General features: G+C 39.9%; 1 protein-coding gene across 1 annotated transcript in view; it reads left to right on the plus strand.

Moving 5' to 3' along the window:
- The window catches only part of POU2AF2 (POU class 2 homeobox associating factor 2), a 235,733-nt gene that overhangs the window by 176,699 nt on the left and 40,843 nt on the right, over positions 1–18,191 (plus strand). Inside the window, exon 3 of the mRNA XM_089670169.1 lies at positions 4,507–4,549. Within this exon, the coding sequence (XP_089526295.1) occupies positions 4,507–4,549 (43 nt within the window). The remainder of the gene's footprint in view (positions 1–4,506; positions 4,550–18,191) is intronic.

Here is an 18,191-nt window from a genome sequence, read left to right on the forward strand (position 1 = left end):
TTAATATTTGGTAGCACACCCCTTGGAAAAAATAACTGAAATCATTCTCTTCCTGTAACCATCAATGAGTTTCTTCCACCTCTCCACTGGAATTTTGGACCACTCTTCTTTCGCCAACTGCTCCAAGTCTCTCAGATTAGAAGGATTCCTTTTCCCAACTCTTGTTTTGAGAAATAAATAAAAGAAATAAAACATGAGAATGCCTAAGCATTTGTAATTGCAACAATTTTCTGGGCGAAGTGGTGCATTATCTGACAGAAATGCACGGGTGCCAATATTTTTGCACATGACTATATAAAAAAAAGCAGCACTTGATCATGCAAAAACAGCCTAAACACCGAATGATCCTTATAATCAAAGATCCTGCATAATAGTTATCAGCCAGGAAAATCTATTTTGTAATATCAACTGCCCCCTAGTAGGCACCGACACAACCAGTAGCGCTTGTGTGGGTGCCTGAACTGCAGGAAAATCACATGGTCAAAACGACCATGCGATTTCCCTGCGGGACACATTTTGAAAGCTGCATGCATCGTTTTCTTTGGGAAATACAGGCACAGCAGCCTATTTAAATTAATGAAGTGCAAAAGTGCATAGATGTCAACTGAGCCTTAGGGCCACAAATTTCACTGACTCTGTGAAATAATAATGAATATTAATCTACTCTTAGATTGGCCTAGGAGCTATTCCCCAAACTATGAAGAAAGGGAAATGTATTTAAATGCTGAACATTTTTATAATGTTGGAATTTAAAACTCGTTAATTCATATTTATCAACTTTTTGTACATTTTGATATTAGAAAAATGCATATGCCAGAAAATATAGCTTTGATTTTCTTCTGTTTTAGTGAAACCAGCTGTGTACATGATTGATAAAGAGATTATCCTTTGGTCTAGTTTCCATTTTGGAAAAATGTGGGTTTAGAAACCGACCATGTATCTTTTGCTATTCTCATATTAATCGCTTTTGCGCTGCCTTGTAGCAGGAATACTGCTACAGGGCAGCACGGGTGCGCAAAACCATGTATATATATATTAAATATCCAGCACTAACCTGCTCTCACTATAATACCCCACCAAGTCACTTTAACCGTCCTTCCCCTGAAGTACATACATAAATCAATTAATCATTCAGCACACTTGGTGACAGAAAACTCAAATATTCGTGTATAAAGTCCCAAAATAAGTCCCAAAAAATCTATATTAGTGTATAAAGTCCAAAAATAAGAGTCCAAAAAATCAAAAATCCAAATAACTCCCAAAGAGATTATCTCTAAATCAATACTTTCTTAAATCTTCGTATCTTCAAACCGCCTTTTTTTGATGTACTCCAAAAATAAATCTTCATATACCTCAAAGAAAAAAACTCGACATAGTGCTTTATCCAAATAATATCCAAAATATAATAAAAGTGCCACACGTGTTACATGCAAAAACACTCCCGTGCCACAGCAACCGTGAGAAAAAATACCTCTACCTTACATGTTATTCACTCCACACAAATAACAGAAGTGCATAATTACCCTCAAGGTAGTAACACAAGCCATAGATGAGATTAATTCCAAACTTTTTCCTTCAGCCTTTCCAACCACTTCCCACAGACCTCATAAACAGACCAGGGATCAGTGTATATAATAAATAATCACAGTACTTTAATATAGCAACTTACATTAAAATAAGAAGAGATCAGCTTCCACACACAAAGCGATTGTTTCCACAATTGAGCCTCTCCTCAATGGTGTTACAATATCCTCAACATACCACTTCAGAGAAGGAATCTGTAATTGGTAATAAGTTCCCCACTACCCATACACCTGTATGGAGGATTCCAGGGCAAACACAACCGCGTGTTCCAAGAACAAAAATGGCCGCCACAGCACTTCCGGAAGAGCGTCTGAACGTCACCACGTCACGTGCCCCGGACGCGTTTTGTCACATCCAGACTTTGTTAACAGGGATCCCTGCAGTGTTGCATGACCGCGCAATTGTCAGTTAAAGTAATGGAGCGCTGTATAGCAAAAAAATGGTCTGGTCAGGAAGGGGGGTAAATCCTCTGGAGGGCAAGGGGTTAAATATACTTATAATAAATGTTCAGGAATATTAGGTTTCCAATTTCCATATGCAGCCTTTTCACATTACCTGTTCACATCCATGGGTCTACATTGCAGTCTTTCAAAGTCTTTTCACATTCTACTAGGAATACATGATTCCATTTCCATTATTATTTACTGGGTCAATTACTATATGACACTTACTACAATGTGAAGCTTGGGAAGAATTTGAATAAGACTATTAGCATAATTGGGTAGAATGAAGCAGTGGAAGCAGTAAGTTGGCAGTGTACTAATACCTCCAGCCATTAACACCACAGCCTGGTCCAGCTTGGAGAGAAGACCACAATAGTGGCATTGCAGCCATGTCATTGGCCATGTTTCAGGTGAGCTGGCAGCAGTATTCCTCCATCATGGCCACTTACACACTTCCTTACCATGGGCTTTCATTTGGAGTGCATCCATTGTTTTTATTAACTTTAAAATAAAGTTCCACAGAGCTACACTAGGTCAGGACAATTGTGTTCTTCCTTTTCTTTATCTGCTTGCCGACTCACCACAGTACATGTACTACACAGCGACATAGCTGTACATTGCTGCCTGTTTCCAGGTTTCAGGCGTCCCCGCCCACCTACTCCCCTTTGATTTTACACATCAGGAGTTTGTCAGCAAATCCTGGCCAATCATTCATGGCTGGGACTTGCTGACTGACTGTGTCAAATCACAGCCCAGAGTCCTGAATTGACAAACAACACAGGGCTCTATACAGAGGGAATGATTACTGTGTTTAACAAATTGATCTGTAGTAAAAAAAACTGCACATACACACATTACACATTGTTAGGCACAAAATTAACCCCTTGATTGCCCCTAGATGTTAACCCCTTCCCAGCCACTGTCATTAGTACAGTGACAGTGTATATATTAGTATATTAGTGTCACTGGGGATGTCAGTGGCAGTTAGTCAGTTCCCACAATGGGTCAGTTAGTCTCAGATTGCCCGCCACACTATTACAGTCCCACTATAAGTTGCTGATAATCTCCCTTACTAGTAAAATAAGTAAAAATTCAAGTATATGTACCATCATTTGTAGACACTATAATTTTTACACAAACCAATTAATACTGTATACACTTATTGGGATGTTTACCAAAGACATGCAGCAGAATACATTTTTTTAAGTTTTTATTAAATATATTTTATTGCAGAAAGTAAAATATATTGTTTATTTCAAAATTGTTGGTATTTTTTCATTTATATAATAAAAATATAAACACCCAGTGGTGATCAAATACCACCAAAAGAAAGTTCAGTTTGTGTGAAAAAATTATATAAATTTAATTTGGGTATAGTGTTGCTTGACCACACAGTTGCCAGTTAACCTCCCTGGTGGTATACCTGAGTGTAGCTCGGGGTAAGGTTTCAGGTTTCAGGTTACAAGCGGTAACCTCGAGCTATACTCGGGCTTTAGAAGTAATTATTGTAACAGTAGTGGTGTGAACCTCCTGCGATCCCAAGTGTTTAAACTAAATCAAAATATATATAAATCCCAGGGGAAGCTGCTAACATTAAATCATACACCAGTGATTGTGATAAATAAATATAATAAAGAATGTAGCGCTACACCCAAAATATATATGCACATTTAAATGGAAAATTAATATATATAAAAAGTGTGAAATCACAAAATCTCATAAAAATATATATATAAATGTGACAGTGATATCAATTAGTATTAATTAGTGCCCATAAATCATAAAATCAACACAATAAAATAAATAGCTCAAAACATGTGAAAAAACATTTCCATATATATATATGTATAAATCACGCATACACATATATATAATATAATAATAATCACACGTGCCTCTTGTGAAGTGAAATAACCATTAAAATGGTACAAACAACAGTGCTCTCAAAGTCCAATAAATATTGCTTACTAATATTGATCAGGTTTTTCGTGATCCTAATACACTTTGTGTCCTTGGTGACAACAATGTGTGTAGTGTTGTCACCCTAGGACAGTAAGTGTGTTACTGACAGTCTCACCAGGTGAAAATAAAAGGGAAAAGCCTAAAACATTTATTGCAGTCAACACATTTATTAAGCACTGGTAAGCTGCAATATGTTGAAATCTTGTTCACCTTGTGGACTTGTTACTTTGCCTTGCATGGACAAAGCACAATTTAATTTTTAATGGAGAAAGAGAAATCTCTATTTTTTGTCTGTATTATAAAATATTTTCTATTTTTCTCTATTCATAGTAATACTATATAACTATATATCTCTTTCTTAGACTTTCTTTCTTATATGTCCATTTTATTTTCATGCACATAAGGCTCAAGTTCATCTTTGTGATATCTAACATTTCAAAATGAATTGATACATTGCATAATTTAATAAACGTGATCTACTACTGAGTGAAGTTTAAACCATGTCTTGCATTTACAGGGCAGTACCAATGTTTCCCAGACTCCATTTGTCCAAATGTCAGGTAACTATTTTATTCAAGTTATAATAAATTAAAACATATCTAGCCTTTGGCAAAAAAGAGAGAAAGTTTAAATGTTTTGTTTAGCTCTATTTCTATGGCTACAGTGAAGAATGTATAAACATGCACACATTTATCCTTTCAAACATTTTTTATCACTGTTGTTTTATTTTTGTATATGAAATTTTAAACATGAAATCCAGGCAGATACAAACGAAACATAAATTATAAGTATAAGTATACATTAATTAAAAGTCATTATATTATCTTGCTGATGTTGACGGAACCCCACATTACCCTGCCGGTCTTACACCGTACCCTACAGCATTTTGGTGCACTGTCGGGTTATAAGGTCAACATGTATAAAACTGAAGTATTGCCACTCCATATACCGTCTACAATTTTATCCCCCCTTCAGTTCAACTATCCCTATCGGTGGTGCCCCCATGCCTTGACGTATTTAGGTATCAATCTTACTTCCTTATACCACTCCCTTTATGAAGCTAATTTCTCCCCTCTGTTTCATACAATCTCTCAATCTTTAAAATATTGGGATAATTTTGCCATCTGCTTCCTTGGCCAGATTAATGTGCTAAAAATGACCATACTGACCAAACTTCTGTACCTGTTTGAGACGCTTCCTGTTCCTATTCCCATGACCAAGTTGCGCTCCATTCAGAAATCCTTCCTCCATTTCATCTGGCATAGTAAATCCCACCGCATTGCCATACTGTCCACCTCTCTCCTCAGTCTAGGGGGGGTCTGGGGGCCCCAGACATTGTGTCTTAATATTTGGCTACTCACCTTTGTGCCCTGGTGTCGTAGTCTTCCCAAAGCCCCCCTATTAAATGAGCCGAGATTGAGTGGCTACAGATAAGTCCACACACCCCTGCTCTCTACTCTTGTCCTTGACCAACACTGAAACCTACTCTTGCAAACATCTTTTGCTCGAGCTCATGCATTTCACGTTATCTATATGGAGGTAGTGTAGGGTTAGATTTGCTCTGGCTTCTCAGTGTTCCCCCCTGACCAATGTTATACTTAATCCCAGTCTCCCATATAACTTGGCATTGGCTAACTTGCGTCCCTGGGCTGAAGCCAATCTATTTCAGTTGCAACACTTGGTCCACCCAGTGACCAGCAAGCTTAAATCGTTTTCTGAGATTCAAAAAGCTACTCGTATGTCATCTCACCAGTATTGTGTTTATCTGCAGATACGTCATTTTTTTTCCTCTAAAGCCTCCTCTCTAACCCTTGAGAAGCCTACTCCCTTTGAACTCATCTGCATTCAGGGTCCATACCAATGGGGCATTATTTCCTCTACTTATAAACTTCTTGAGGACGCCTTCCCCCTTACTATTGACACGCATATTTATATGCGCAAATGGCCCCGAATCATCCAACGGGATATTGCCTTGGATCAATGGAGTAGAATTTGGGAGACTGCCTCCGGATCTTCTATATGTGCAGTATATAAAGAAAACACTTATAAAATACTGATTGTTATGGGGTTAGCTCGGCAGCGTGTGTGTGTGACCCCCTGGATGAGTTCACAACACAAAACAGGGACAGCAAAACAGCAGTTTAGGTGAGAAAACAAAGGTGGGGTTTATTTACATGATTTACAAGAGGAAAAACATCACAACAAAAAGAAACATGAAAATAAATCCTTGCCAACTTGGCCACTTACACACAGCTTCCCTTGCTATCCACTAGGTGTAGCCTTGTGCTGCACCCAGTCCCTATCTCCCTGTTATTTAGAGGTTGGCCACACAGGCGTTTGTCTCACCACACAGACAGAACTGAAGCTCCCCAGTCTACTCAGGCACAGAACTGGTTCCAGGATTGAGCATCTTCATATGCAGGCTGGGAAGTTTCATAGAGGCCCTAATGAGCCCACTTGCTTCAGCTGGGCTCATTACTTCATTGCTGAAGGGCTCAGCACTTCCCCTAGTGGAACAAATTCATATAGAGCCTGAATCTAGGACAAATGTACCCGCCATCCTGGACGCAACCAGGTGATTTTTCCTGCCTACTGTCACATGATGTTTTGGTATAGGATTCCTGAGGTTCTCTATGCTCACAATCCGAATGCTTCTCCTGCCTGCTAGTAATGTGGCAAGGAACTGGCGCTCTCTTCCACATTTTCTGGATTTGCCAACACATTGCACCTTTTGGAGAGAAGTCCTTGACCTTTTGAAGCTACTCATAAAAGCTCCTGTTGTATTTGAGCCAATCCACTTTTTTTTGGGCCTACCTTTTTTCGGACCTCTCCAAATTTGCCAGGAAACTATCCTCCCATGTTTTGACAGTGGCCAGAAGAACCATTCCCATGCATTGGCTTTCTACTATACCTCCTATATGATCAGAATTAGTGAAGGTTATTGCAGAGATTAGAAGAATGGTGTACCTCACTGCTTTACATGCTAAGGCTGTCCCCACCTTTGAAGCAGTTTGGCAACCGTGGGATCTTTTCATTTCTGATTTACCTACTCAATTGTCTGCAAATTATGGCTAATTCACTGTTATGTACTGACATTGTATGTACCTATATACCTCTCATCGATGAGCCTCTTTCTTTGTTGTTTATTTCATGATTTATGCAGCTCTGTTTGTTTATTTATTTATTTCAGGTACTTATATAGCGTTGTCAATTTACGCAGCGCTTTTACACATATATATTGAACATTCACATCAGTCCCTATCCCTCAAGGGGTGTACAATCTAAGGTCCCTAACTTACATTCATACATACACATATTAGGGCCAATTTAGACAGGATCCAATTAACCTACCAGAATGTCTTTGGAGTGTGGGAGGAAACCGGAGCACCCGGAGGAAACCCATGCAAGCACAGGGAGAACATGCAAACTCCATGCAGGAGGCGCCATGGTCGGGAATCGAACCCATGACCCATTTACTGCAAGGCAGACCAGTTTGTTGTAAGCATTTTGAAAATCAATAAAAAGTAAATTATAAAAAAACAAAAGTCATATGTTTTTTAAATGCAAGTAATACATACAACTGAGTTTGTTTTATATGTTCAATAATTACTTGCACAGCAAAACTCAGGCTGGAAGAAGAGCGGTAGAACTACAAGCCAATCAGGATCTACTTCAGTGTTCCTGGTTAGACAGTAAACACTCTGAAGAAGAATCTGAGTTGGTGTTTCTCTTCTCTGTCCAATCAGCAGACTCGGGGTATTTTCTCTACCAAGTTGCAGAAGCCAAAGGTTTGGCTGGGCTGCCTGGCAGAGGTGCCCTGGATCAAAATATTGGATGCACAGAAATATTAGGCAAAGGCAACAGTCATATTACATAGTTACATAGTTAGTTTGGTTGAAAAAATACACAAGTTTTCATCCAGGTCAACCAACAGAAGGAGGAAAAATGTATACAATCCTATATAAAATATATTAAATGTATTTAAGCTATGTTTTTTGGTGTATACCTGATATTTATCCTTGGCTAATATTTTCATAAATAATAGATACTTTTGGCTTTTTTAGAGCCTTTGATGAAAGGCAAATGTAGAATGGTTCCATGTGCATTACCGTTGCTTTTTAAATCAGCTTGACACATTTCTGAAATCATTCACAGTTCCATGACAGGTGCAGTTGACCTCCTTCTAAGCTACACCAACCTGCTTTAAGTTGTTTTTGCCTTTTAATTGTATGTATGAGAATAAAAGCAATTCTGTTGACACGGGCCCTTTTTTATAGGCATTGAGAGTTGAGCAATGATTTATTGATTGATTTACTAAAGGCAAATAGTCTGTTCACATTCCAAGAGACATTGCACTTTGCAAAGAACACTCACACAAGTGCAAGGAAAATTTTAAAAAAATGCATTTTTCCTTGCATATGATTGGATGATGGAAGTTCATCTTCATTTGCTAAGCTCTGAGGTAAATTCCCGTGTAAAGTGAGAAGCCTATTTGCTTTAGTAAATCAATCCCGTTGCATCCACTTAGCTGCCATCTTTGTTCTGATTCCTCTTAACACATTAAAGTGAAAATATGACTAATGAAAAGCAAATGTTTTACTTTGCACATTTCTACTATTTACACTGCCCTATTAAAAATGCCCACAGTTTTTTTTTAAGTCTTTATGTGTTTGGCCAGGTATGAAAACACTAATGTTAATATAATGAAGCTATTAAATAAACCTTCTCCACTAAACTGGATAGAGAAATGCAAAGCAGAAGTCATTGCTTTGTTTAACCTCCCTAGCGGTCTGATTATGTCCATATTTCTGGGCTGAAAGCGGTACCATTATTTTGCATGGAAATATGTCGTTTTTTTATTGTAGGCTGTAATTTTTAGGAATAACTCACTGAAATCTCTCCGAACAAGAGTCTAGTAAACATCCCGGGTATGATAAAACTTGAAACACAAAATCATAAATTATAATTTAATCATCATAAAAAATATTAATATAATAATAATAAATTTAATTCAATAATATAATCAAACCAAAAACACTGAAATTTGAAATTTAGCGCCAAGTTTGCACATCGCTGAGCAAAGTCGCAGAATCGTTTTCAGTGTCTGATGAATCATTATCACTCAATTCTGCAAGTGATTCTGATTTACTATCGCTGTTCTGTAGCTGGTCTAAAATCGCTTTTGACCTAAAGGGACGCTTTTTGGACGCCATGGACGTTTCTCAGTTTCCAGGCAGAAAGAACAGTAAAAATGCAGGCAGGGCACAGGACAAAGCACTCGGGACAAAATGTATGTGAAATGGTTTGATACAGTAATGTTTTACTATGTAATATTCATTTGTTAGAAAATGACAGTTTTTAAAATTTTTAAATTTGCCGCCGGTTCCGGCCCCCGTACATCCCGACGCTTGCAGGGACCGGAACACGGAAGCCGGATGCTGGCATCGGCTGGAGGAGTTGGCCGGGGACACTGCAGGGGCCGCATCGTGGAAGCAAAGGACAAAGTAAGCGCTGCAGTTCCCTGAGCAATTCCGCATGGTAAGCCCGAGTGTAGCTCGGGGTTACAGCTTTTGGTACTGAAAGTTTACCCCGAGCTACACTCAGGAATACTGCCAGGGAGGTTAACCTTTCATTTCCACACTGGTTCCCATTTACAAAAAAAACTGTTGCTCTTTTGCACAAGAACATTGAAAGTTTAAGAGTGTATAAAAAACCCTTCAAATCATTTATTTTCTGAAACCACAGAGACTGTAGAATTGAAAGCTAGTAGGATGGTACTAATACCATTTTTTTTTATCTACAAGTACTGATACTTGTGCTTAACCACTTGCCTACCGGGCACTTATGCCCCCTTCCTTACCAGGCCAATTTTCAGCTTTCAGCGCTGTCGCACTTTGAATGACAATTGCACGGTCATGCAAGATTGTACCCATATGACATTTTTAGCATTTTTTTTCTCATAAATAGAGCTTTCTTTTGGTGGTATTTAATCATTGCTGGGTGTTTTACTTTTTATGCTATAAACAAAAAAAGTGCAAAAAATTTGAAAAAAAAAGTTTCTTTGTTTCTATTATAAAATTTTGCAAACAGGTAATTTTTCTCCTTCACTGATGTGCGTTGATGAGGCAACAGTGGCACTGATAAGCACTGGTGGGTGGCACTGGTGGGCACAGGTGGGTGGCACTGCTGGGCACCGATCATCAGGGCACTGATCATCAGTGCCCTGATGATCGGTGCCGATCCCTGCTCTGAGAACTGCCGGTTCTCGGCAGTACTTTCTTCATGCTCTGACAGCGGGAGGAAAGTGCAGCCGAGAACCGGCAATTGTATTTCCCTGTGATCAGCGTGTCATTTGGCACGGCTGATCACGTGGTAAAAAGGCCTTTTACCACATCACGTGATCAGCTGTGTCCGTAGGACACAACGATCACGAAGATTGCTGGGGGCACGCCCCCGGGGGTGTGCGCAGGAGAGCGCGTTCTGGGAGGACATCATATGACGCCCTCCCAGAACTGGCCGGCCGCAGTGTAGCCATCATTCGGCTAGCTGCGGTCGGCAAAGTTAAGTACTTGCCGATACTGATTACCGATACCTTTTCCAATGTGATTTTTTTTTCTTTTTTTCTATTTTTTGTATTAAATTTTTCTGATACAAAGAAGTACATGTAATACATATTAATAAAAAGAAAAAATAAGATGGACATACACATCACAAGTACATCCCCAATACCTAAGTTCCTTTTGCAACACATTTACCCCTCCCCTCCTGTCCACCCCCCTCATACTCCTGTCCACATCCTCTTACTTCCATTTTCCTCCCTCATGGTTCGCTATCCATTTCTATACCCCTCTGTCTTACATCTTTTCTTTCTCTCAGGATCTCAGTTAGGCTTCCTCTAATATATTCCACCTAAACTGCAATTAATTCCAGATATTTTTTTAGATGTTTTAAAATTTAACCAGCTACTCCATGTTTTCCTAAATTATCTAATTTATCCACCTCAATATGATGTAACTCCTCCAACCTATATATATCTTCCACTTTCCAGTGTGATTTGAGCCCATACAAAATGAATGCAAAGAATTGCATGTGATTTGAACAGGAATGTGGTGCAATTTCTGTCCAAATCACATGCAGTTTCCCTGTGGGACCCACTCAGGTCTAGTATGGCGGATGTGCTTTAAGGGGAGTCCCCTCTTCATCAGAGCACTAATGAAGAGGCCATGATGTGGCTCTGATGAATAGGGGGCTCCCCTTGAAACGCATCAGCCATACTAGACTCAAGTGGCTTCTTCCCATGTAAGACAGGAGAGCATGCGCATTGGATCTCATGTCTCTGGATTGTTGAGTTTACATAACATTTGTGTTAGTGAGTATAACAATTGTCTACTTTTTATTAAAAAAGGTTTACAAAGATAATACACTAGACTGGTCGGCCCTCTATTTGTTTTCTAGTACATTTGTTATCAGGGCTTCCCCAGACCTAGGAGGGCAGCAAAGCATGGTGGTCTATCATGTTTTCTGGAGTGGAACAGTGAAAGTCCATTAGTCTCTGACCACTACACTAGAACACAGGAAGTTGCTTCTGTTCATCTGTTTGGGTATGGGAACCAGAGTAGGAGGGGTAGGAAGAGCTTGATATTTTTGTGGGCACTGTGTTTTTTTCTATAGCACAGTGTGCTGACCTAATTTGCTGGATGAGAACTGAAGTTCCAAAATATGTGCCTAAAATGGCACAGGGTATCTTTTGTTTACATCATTTGCACACAGCAAAAGTGTCTTCTGGTGCTGTGGAGAAAAATACCCAGAGCATTAATGCTGTCATCACTCCCAAGCTACTGCAGTCTGGAATGGCAACCACAGAGTGAGAAGCAACAGCAGGGCCACCAATGACAGAAATGTCCCATCATGAAACAGACTGCCTCTGCATTGTTTTGCCTTTGAAATAATACATAGCTGTGGCTCCTCTCCTTCCATAACACTCTTTTCTTCTTGTGATCCCATATCCTGTCCACCACTCACCACCATCTTGTCCACCATTGTTGTTTGATCTCAAGCCAAAGACAATAGTTTTATCACCATTTGTTCCTTGCTCATTTTCATCTTCTCCACTACTTCCAACACCTGCAAATGTAGAGGCAAATGTTGAATCCTTGGCTCCTGATCTTGTACAGAACCACAGAATGCAGAGAAAGATTGAGTCATCTAAACAGGTGATAAAAAGCAAATATTTCCAATCATAAACTGACAAGCAGATTGTATGAAGTGAATATTGATGTTGATTGGAATAGTGACTAAAAATACTTATCTTTTAAAAGAGTCAAAATAGTTAATGTTGTATAAATAAGTGTGGATAGTAGTAATTTACATATCATAAAATACAAGGGGATGTTACATAATTTACAATATTGTAGGAGAGAAGTAACATTGCTTTAAAATGTCATACAAAAATATGTTTTGGAATTTTAACCATATTTATTTCAAGCTTTCATGCAGAGGTCAGTTGCATAAACCCATGTGGGTTGTTATGAGCACAGATACTTCCAAACAATGCATATACATTCATGGGGATTTATTAGCTTTTCTGGAGAGATAGTCAAGGTTGGATGAACATAAGGAAAACCTTCACAGGTGCTACATTTACTCCAAATAATGCTTTTGTTACAGACTCCCAGCAGTCCCATATGTGTTAATATCAGAAAATCATTTTTTTTTTTTAGAAATAGTAAAATTCATTAGTCACAAAATTATCATAATAGCTAACAGTCAGAATGTACAAAACAATCATCAAAGTATGTGATAGATGACAAGTTATGGATTGAAAAACATCTGCACAGAAAATAAAATTGTCCAGACTCATCAAACTGCCATGTTGAGCTCAATTCGCTAAGACTAAGTTATTTCAAATATGTTCATAATTTTATCTCATTATATTTATCACTCAAAATGGTTCAGTTTACAAACATAAAAAAATTCCATAGGTGTAGAAACATTATATGTTTGCATGAAATCACTTATCACCTAATTGCTGAAAACTTTTTTCTTTAATAAATTACAATTTCACAAACCATTATTTTATCATTCAAATGACTCCTTCTACTGTTCAAAATCATTCAATCGAGTTTTACAGCCAAAATAGCTGAACATTTTCTTAAGATAATGTGCATGTTACAAACAACCATTGGAAATTATAGTACTATTTGTACTACTATAAAAAAGATATGCAACACAACAGCAAAATGTTATAGTGGATTAAAGTGTTTGTTCACCAATGCCAGAAGTTTGCCAAGCAAAATAGGTGAGTTGAAAGCTTTGGTGCACTAAGAGAACTAACTATGATTTAATTGGTATTGCTCAATATTAACTTAATTCTTCACATGACTGGGCTGGTTGCTGGGGAGTGTGATGAGGCTGATGTATTATGGGTGGAAATGCATATGGTTGTGCGTAGTTTAAAGTTAGTCATTGGAGTTTGTTATAGACCACCGAGTGTTAATGAGAAAATGGAGACTCAGTTCCTTGCACAGATGTACAGGGCTGCAAGGGCTAGCACAGTGATAATAATGGGAGATTTTACCTACCCTGATATTCATTGGAGTATTGGCATTGCAGGAACAGTTAAAGGGTAAAAATGTATAAACTTATTACAAGACAATTTTAAGGTACAGTTCATAGAGTCCCTGACTGGAAATGATGCTCTGGTGGATCTGGTAATCTCAAATCATGCAGAGCTTATTACTGATGTTCGTATAAAAAAAATCTGGTTAGCAGTGAAGACAACATAATTTAATTTGATGTTAGCGGTGAACAACAAAAACATGCTGAAAAGATGAAATGCTTAACTTTAAGAGAGCACATTTTCCAAGGATGAAGGCTGCTCTCCAAGAGATAGATTGGGAGGGAATATTGGTACCTTTGGAGTAGGTCTTATTTACTCCAATGCACATTAACATGTGCTATCTGGTTAGTGCATTATATACTCACTTCTCATGAACCACGGAAGTCACGTTATTTCAAATAACCATCTAAGGAATCACGAATGCCACGTTGCACTCTTTAAGACTTTTTACTCATCTTTTTATCTTATTTTATGTCATGTTTATCTTCAATATGACGCGCTGCATTCTTTTCAATTATTGAACTACTGGAAGAACTGGGGAGGAAAACTAAGCGTAAGTATATAGTATCTCAAAAATTGTTCTATGAACATAGTAAAAAAACTGGCAAATACCTGGCTAGCGCATTACAAGTGAAAAAGGCGGCACTGACCATACATCAAATCCATACCCAGCAAGGTCATGTCTTAAAAACCTCACCAGACATAGTGTCAGAGTTTGAAAGATATTATATGACTCTCTATAACCTTCCATAGGCTCACTGACCCAAAGGGGATACTTGCCTGCATGCTGAAATTATTCAGGATTTTTTAGCCACTATCTTCCCAAACCTATCTCTCAAAAAAAGCATGTAAACTAGATGGTCTGTTAACATTTGAGGAACTTAAAGCGGCGATCTCTCAACTGAAACTTGGCAAAAGTCCGGACCCGTATGGATTTACTGTAACTTGCTATAAAATCTTCCTGGAGATTCTTGCACAATCTTTTTTGCATGCATTTAATTCGCTCGATACCCCAGGCCAGTCCATGCTATATCTTTCAGAAGCTCATATATCACTTATACCAAAAGGAGACAAGGATGCTAAGTTGGTGGCTAACTATCACCCAATTTCCCTACTTAACATAGATCTGAAAATCTTTGCCAAGATAATAGCAAACCACCTCCTCCGCATAATTGATTCCCTCATATCAACTGACCAGGTTGGTTTTGTGCCAGGAAGAGAGGTGAGAGATAATAGACTGTAAGGGCAATAAATATACATCATTGGTTGACTCACTCTAAGCGACCAGGCTTCTTCCTTTCACTTGATTTGGAGAAGGCATTTGACAGATTGGCCTGGGATTACACGGAAGCAGTCTTAAAGAAACTTGGTTTGCCCCCACACCTAATAAACTTGATCAAGTCTCTATATGCCACACCCACGGCCAAGGGCAGGGTCAACGGCCTCCTTTCAAATACCTTCCCCATCCACAATGAGAACAGCCAGGGGTGCCCACTATCCCCCCTTCTATTTATAATCAAGTTGGAACCCTTTTTATGACACATTCGAGCACATGATAACATTAGAGATATTATGGTAGAGGGCAAACAACACAAAACTAGTGTCTTTTGATGACAATATCCTACTCACTCTCCTCAATCTACTCCAAGATTTCAAAACCTTCCAGAGCATTTCTAACTTCAAAATTAACTTCAATAAATCACATGCGCTTAATGTCACATTAGAGAAACAAAGAAACACAGCTCCTCTAAGTATGTACTGTGAAGGTATTTAATAGAAAGATAAGTAGTAACTCACATCTTAGAATTTAAAAACAGGCTCATGGGTAAGAGTGTGAGACGTCTGTAGCCAGATGTTGTTGTGTATCTGATCCAGAGAGGAGATCGATTGAGTCCGTCAGCAGGTGGTGCTGTGCAGGTGCAACATGGATGGTAAGCCTGGTGGAATCTCCAAAGTGTCTGCCAGCAGATGGTACTGTGCATATGCAGCATGGATGGTGGAGCCTGGCAGAGTCTCCAAGATGTTTGGGATCAGCACATGTGGCGTCTGACATCATCAAAATGCAATGTGTTTCTTAGCATGTGCAAGACGAGATGAGTCTGATGAAAGAGAGCGCCTGGACTCATCAAGACTTCGCTTTCACGTGGCAACCAGAGGCCATTACCTATTTAGGGATTCAGCTACCATCTCGCCTTTCAGAACTATACCTAACGAACTTCAGCAATTCTCAAAATGAACGTACTTCCTCGGCTATTATACATTCTGCAGGCAGTCCCCAGCGGTCTTCCTAATTCATTTTTCGGCTCCTACAAGAAATTCTGCACCGCATTCTTATAGTACCACAAACGTCCTTGGCTCAGCTACGAGCAACTTACAATGTCAAAGCGTGAGGGAGGAATCGGACTCCCTGACATTCACCAATATTATTGGGCTTGCCACCTGGTGAGAATAGTTGACTGGACTTCCAGCTATGCAAGGAAGGCATGGGAAAGCCTGGAAGCTGCCTTCTCTACAACCCCTCTAGCCACATCTCCATGGCTGGTGAGGCCACACATCCCAACCAAGCTCAAAGAACATCCACTCATTGGGCCTACACTGTCATGTTTCTGTTTGGTCTGTGTGAAATCAGTAACAACTGGTATATACTTTTTCAACCAATAAGTATATACCGTATTTTATGCTCCATAAGACGCACTTTTTTTCCCCCAAAAAAAGGGGGGAAAATGTCAGTGTGTCTTATGGAGCGAATATGGAGTGGCCGGTCCAGTATTTCCACCGCCGACACCATGTCAGAATACCGGGCCACAGGGGCGGACTGACAACTCATGGGGCCCCTGGGCAATAGGGGATCATGGGGCCCCTGTGTCCTTGCCCAAACTCAAAAACGTCTATGAAAAAGGTACCAGGGGCATCTCATGGGGCCCCTTACTGACCCTGGGCCCTCGGGCAGTGCCCGAGTTTCCAAATGGTCAGTCCGCCCCTGCCGGGCCAGCCACTCAGCTCTTCTCTGCAGCAGGACCTTACCTGTTCCTCTGTCCAGCGCTGTACAGTCTTCCCCCGCCAGCATCTTCCCGACAGGCATCTGTGACAGCCAGGTGCCCACTGTGCATGCACGAGAGGCGCTGCATTTTGTGAATGGCCCGGCATCTTCTGGGACCTGCCATGTGTCCCAGAAGACGCCAGGCCATTCACAAAGCGCAGCGCTTCTCGCACGTGCGCAGTGGGCACCCGGCTGTCACAGCCGGGTGCCCACACTAAAGGGAGGACAACTCCGCGTAAGTGGGAGCGCGTACTTGTCAAATTCAGGTACCTGCTCCCCCCCCTGCCCAAAGGTCTGTAGTTTCTTGGTCATCTCCTGTACTGTCTGCAGTCTCTGGTCATCCCCTGTACTGTCTGCAGTCTCTAGTCATCCCCTGTACTGTCTGCAGTCTCTGACCATCTCCTGTACTGTCTGCAGTCTCTGGTCATCCCCTGTACTGTCTGCAGTGTCTGGTCATCTCCTGTACTGTCTGCAGTCTCTGGTCATCCCCTGTGCTGTCTGCAGTCTCTGGTCATCTCCTGTACTGTCTGCAGTCTCTGGTCATCCCCTGTACTGTCTGCAGTCTCTGGTCATCTCCTGTACTATGTCCGCAGTCTCTGGTCATCTCCTGTATTATGCCCGCAGTCTCTGGTCATCTCCTGTACTATGTCTGCAGTCTCTGGTCATCTCCTGTACTATGCCCGCAGTCTCTGGTCATCTCCTGTACTATGTCTGCAGTCTCTGGTCATCTCCTGTACTGTGTCTGCAGTCTCTGGTCATCTCCTGTACTATGTCTGCAGTCTCTGGTCATCTCCTGTACCATGTCTGCAGTCTCTGGTCATCCCCTGTACCGTGTCCGCAGTCTCTGGTCAACCCCTGTACCGTGTCTGCAGTCTCTGGTCATCTCTTCTACTATGTCCACAGTCTCTGGTCATCTCCTGTACTATGTCTGCAGTGGCTGGTCATTTCCTGTACTATGTCTGCAGTCCATTGGTTCAGAATATTTTTTTTCTTGTTTTTCTCCTCTAAAACCTAGGTGCATCTTATGGTCAGGTGCATCTTATGGAGCAAACAATACTGTACTTAACAAAATAAGTGCAAAAATACATCAAAACAAGATTCAAATCGTGAACAACACATGAATCGTGAAATCACTCTGAGTACACTATAAATAAATATAAATATAAATGTGAACAATCAGTGTACACTCATAAACCGAAAATAAATAAATAAATAAATATATAAATAAATATATAAAATAGATCAAAATAAATTAAATAAATAAAATAAAATATAAAAAATAAAATTATATAAATTGTGAACACTCCGCGAACACTTCTATAAAGCTGTAATGCATACAATTACCCTCTTGAGAGTAATAGCAAGCCTTTACAGAGTACACCTGGACTCTCACTCAAGTGTTGTAGTCACTCCCTGGACTCTCACTCCAGAATGTTACAGATGGGGTTCCAATTCTTAGGTAAACATCTTATAGTTCCATTATCCTCACAAAATAGAGAAAGAAGCCCATGTAGTGTAATATAACAAGTATAGGACATTTATT

This window comes from Staurois parvus, unplaced genomic scaffold, assembly GCF_062004578.1.
Source record: "Staurois parvus isolate SC_StPar_1 unplaced genomic scaffold, SC_StPar_1.0 ptg000087l, whole genome shotgun sequence".
Lineage (NCBI taxonomy): Eukaryota > Metazoa > Chordata > Amphibia > Anura > Ranidae > Staurois > Staurois parvus.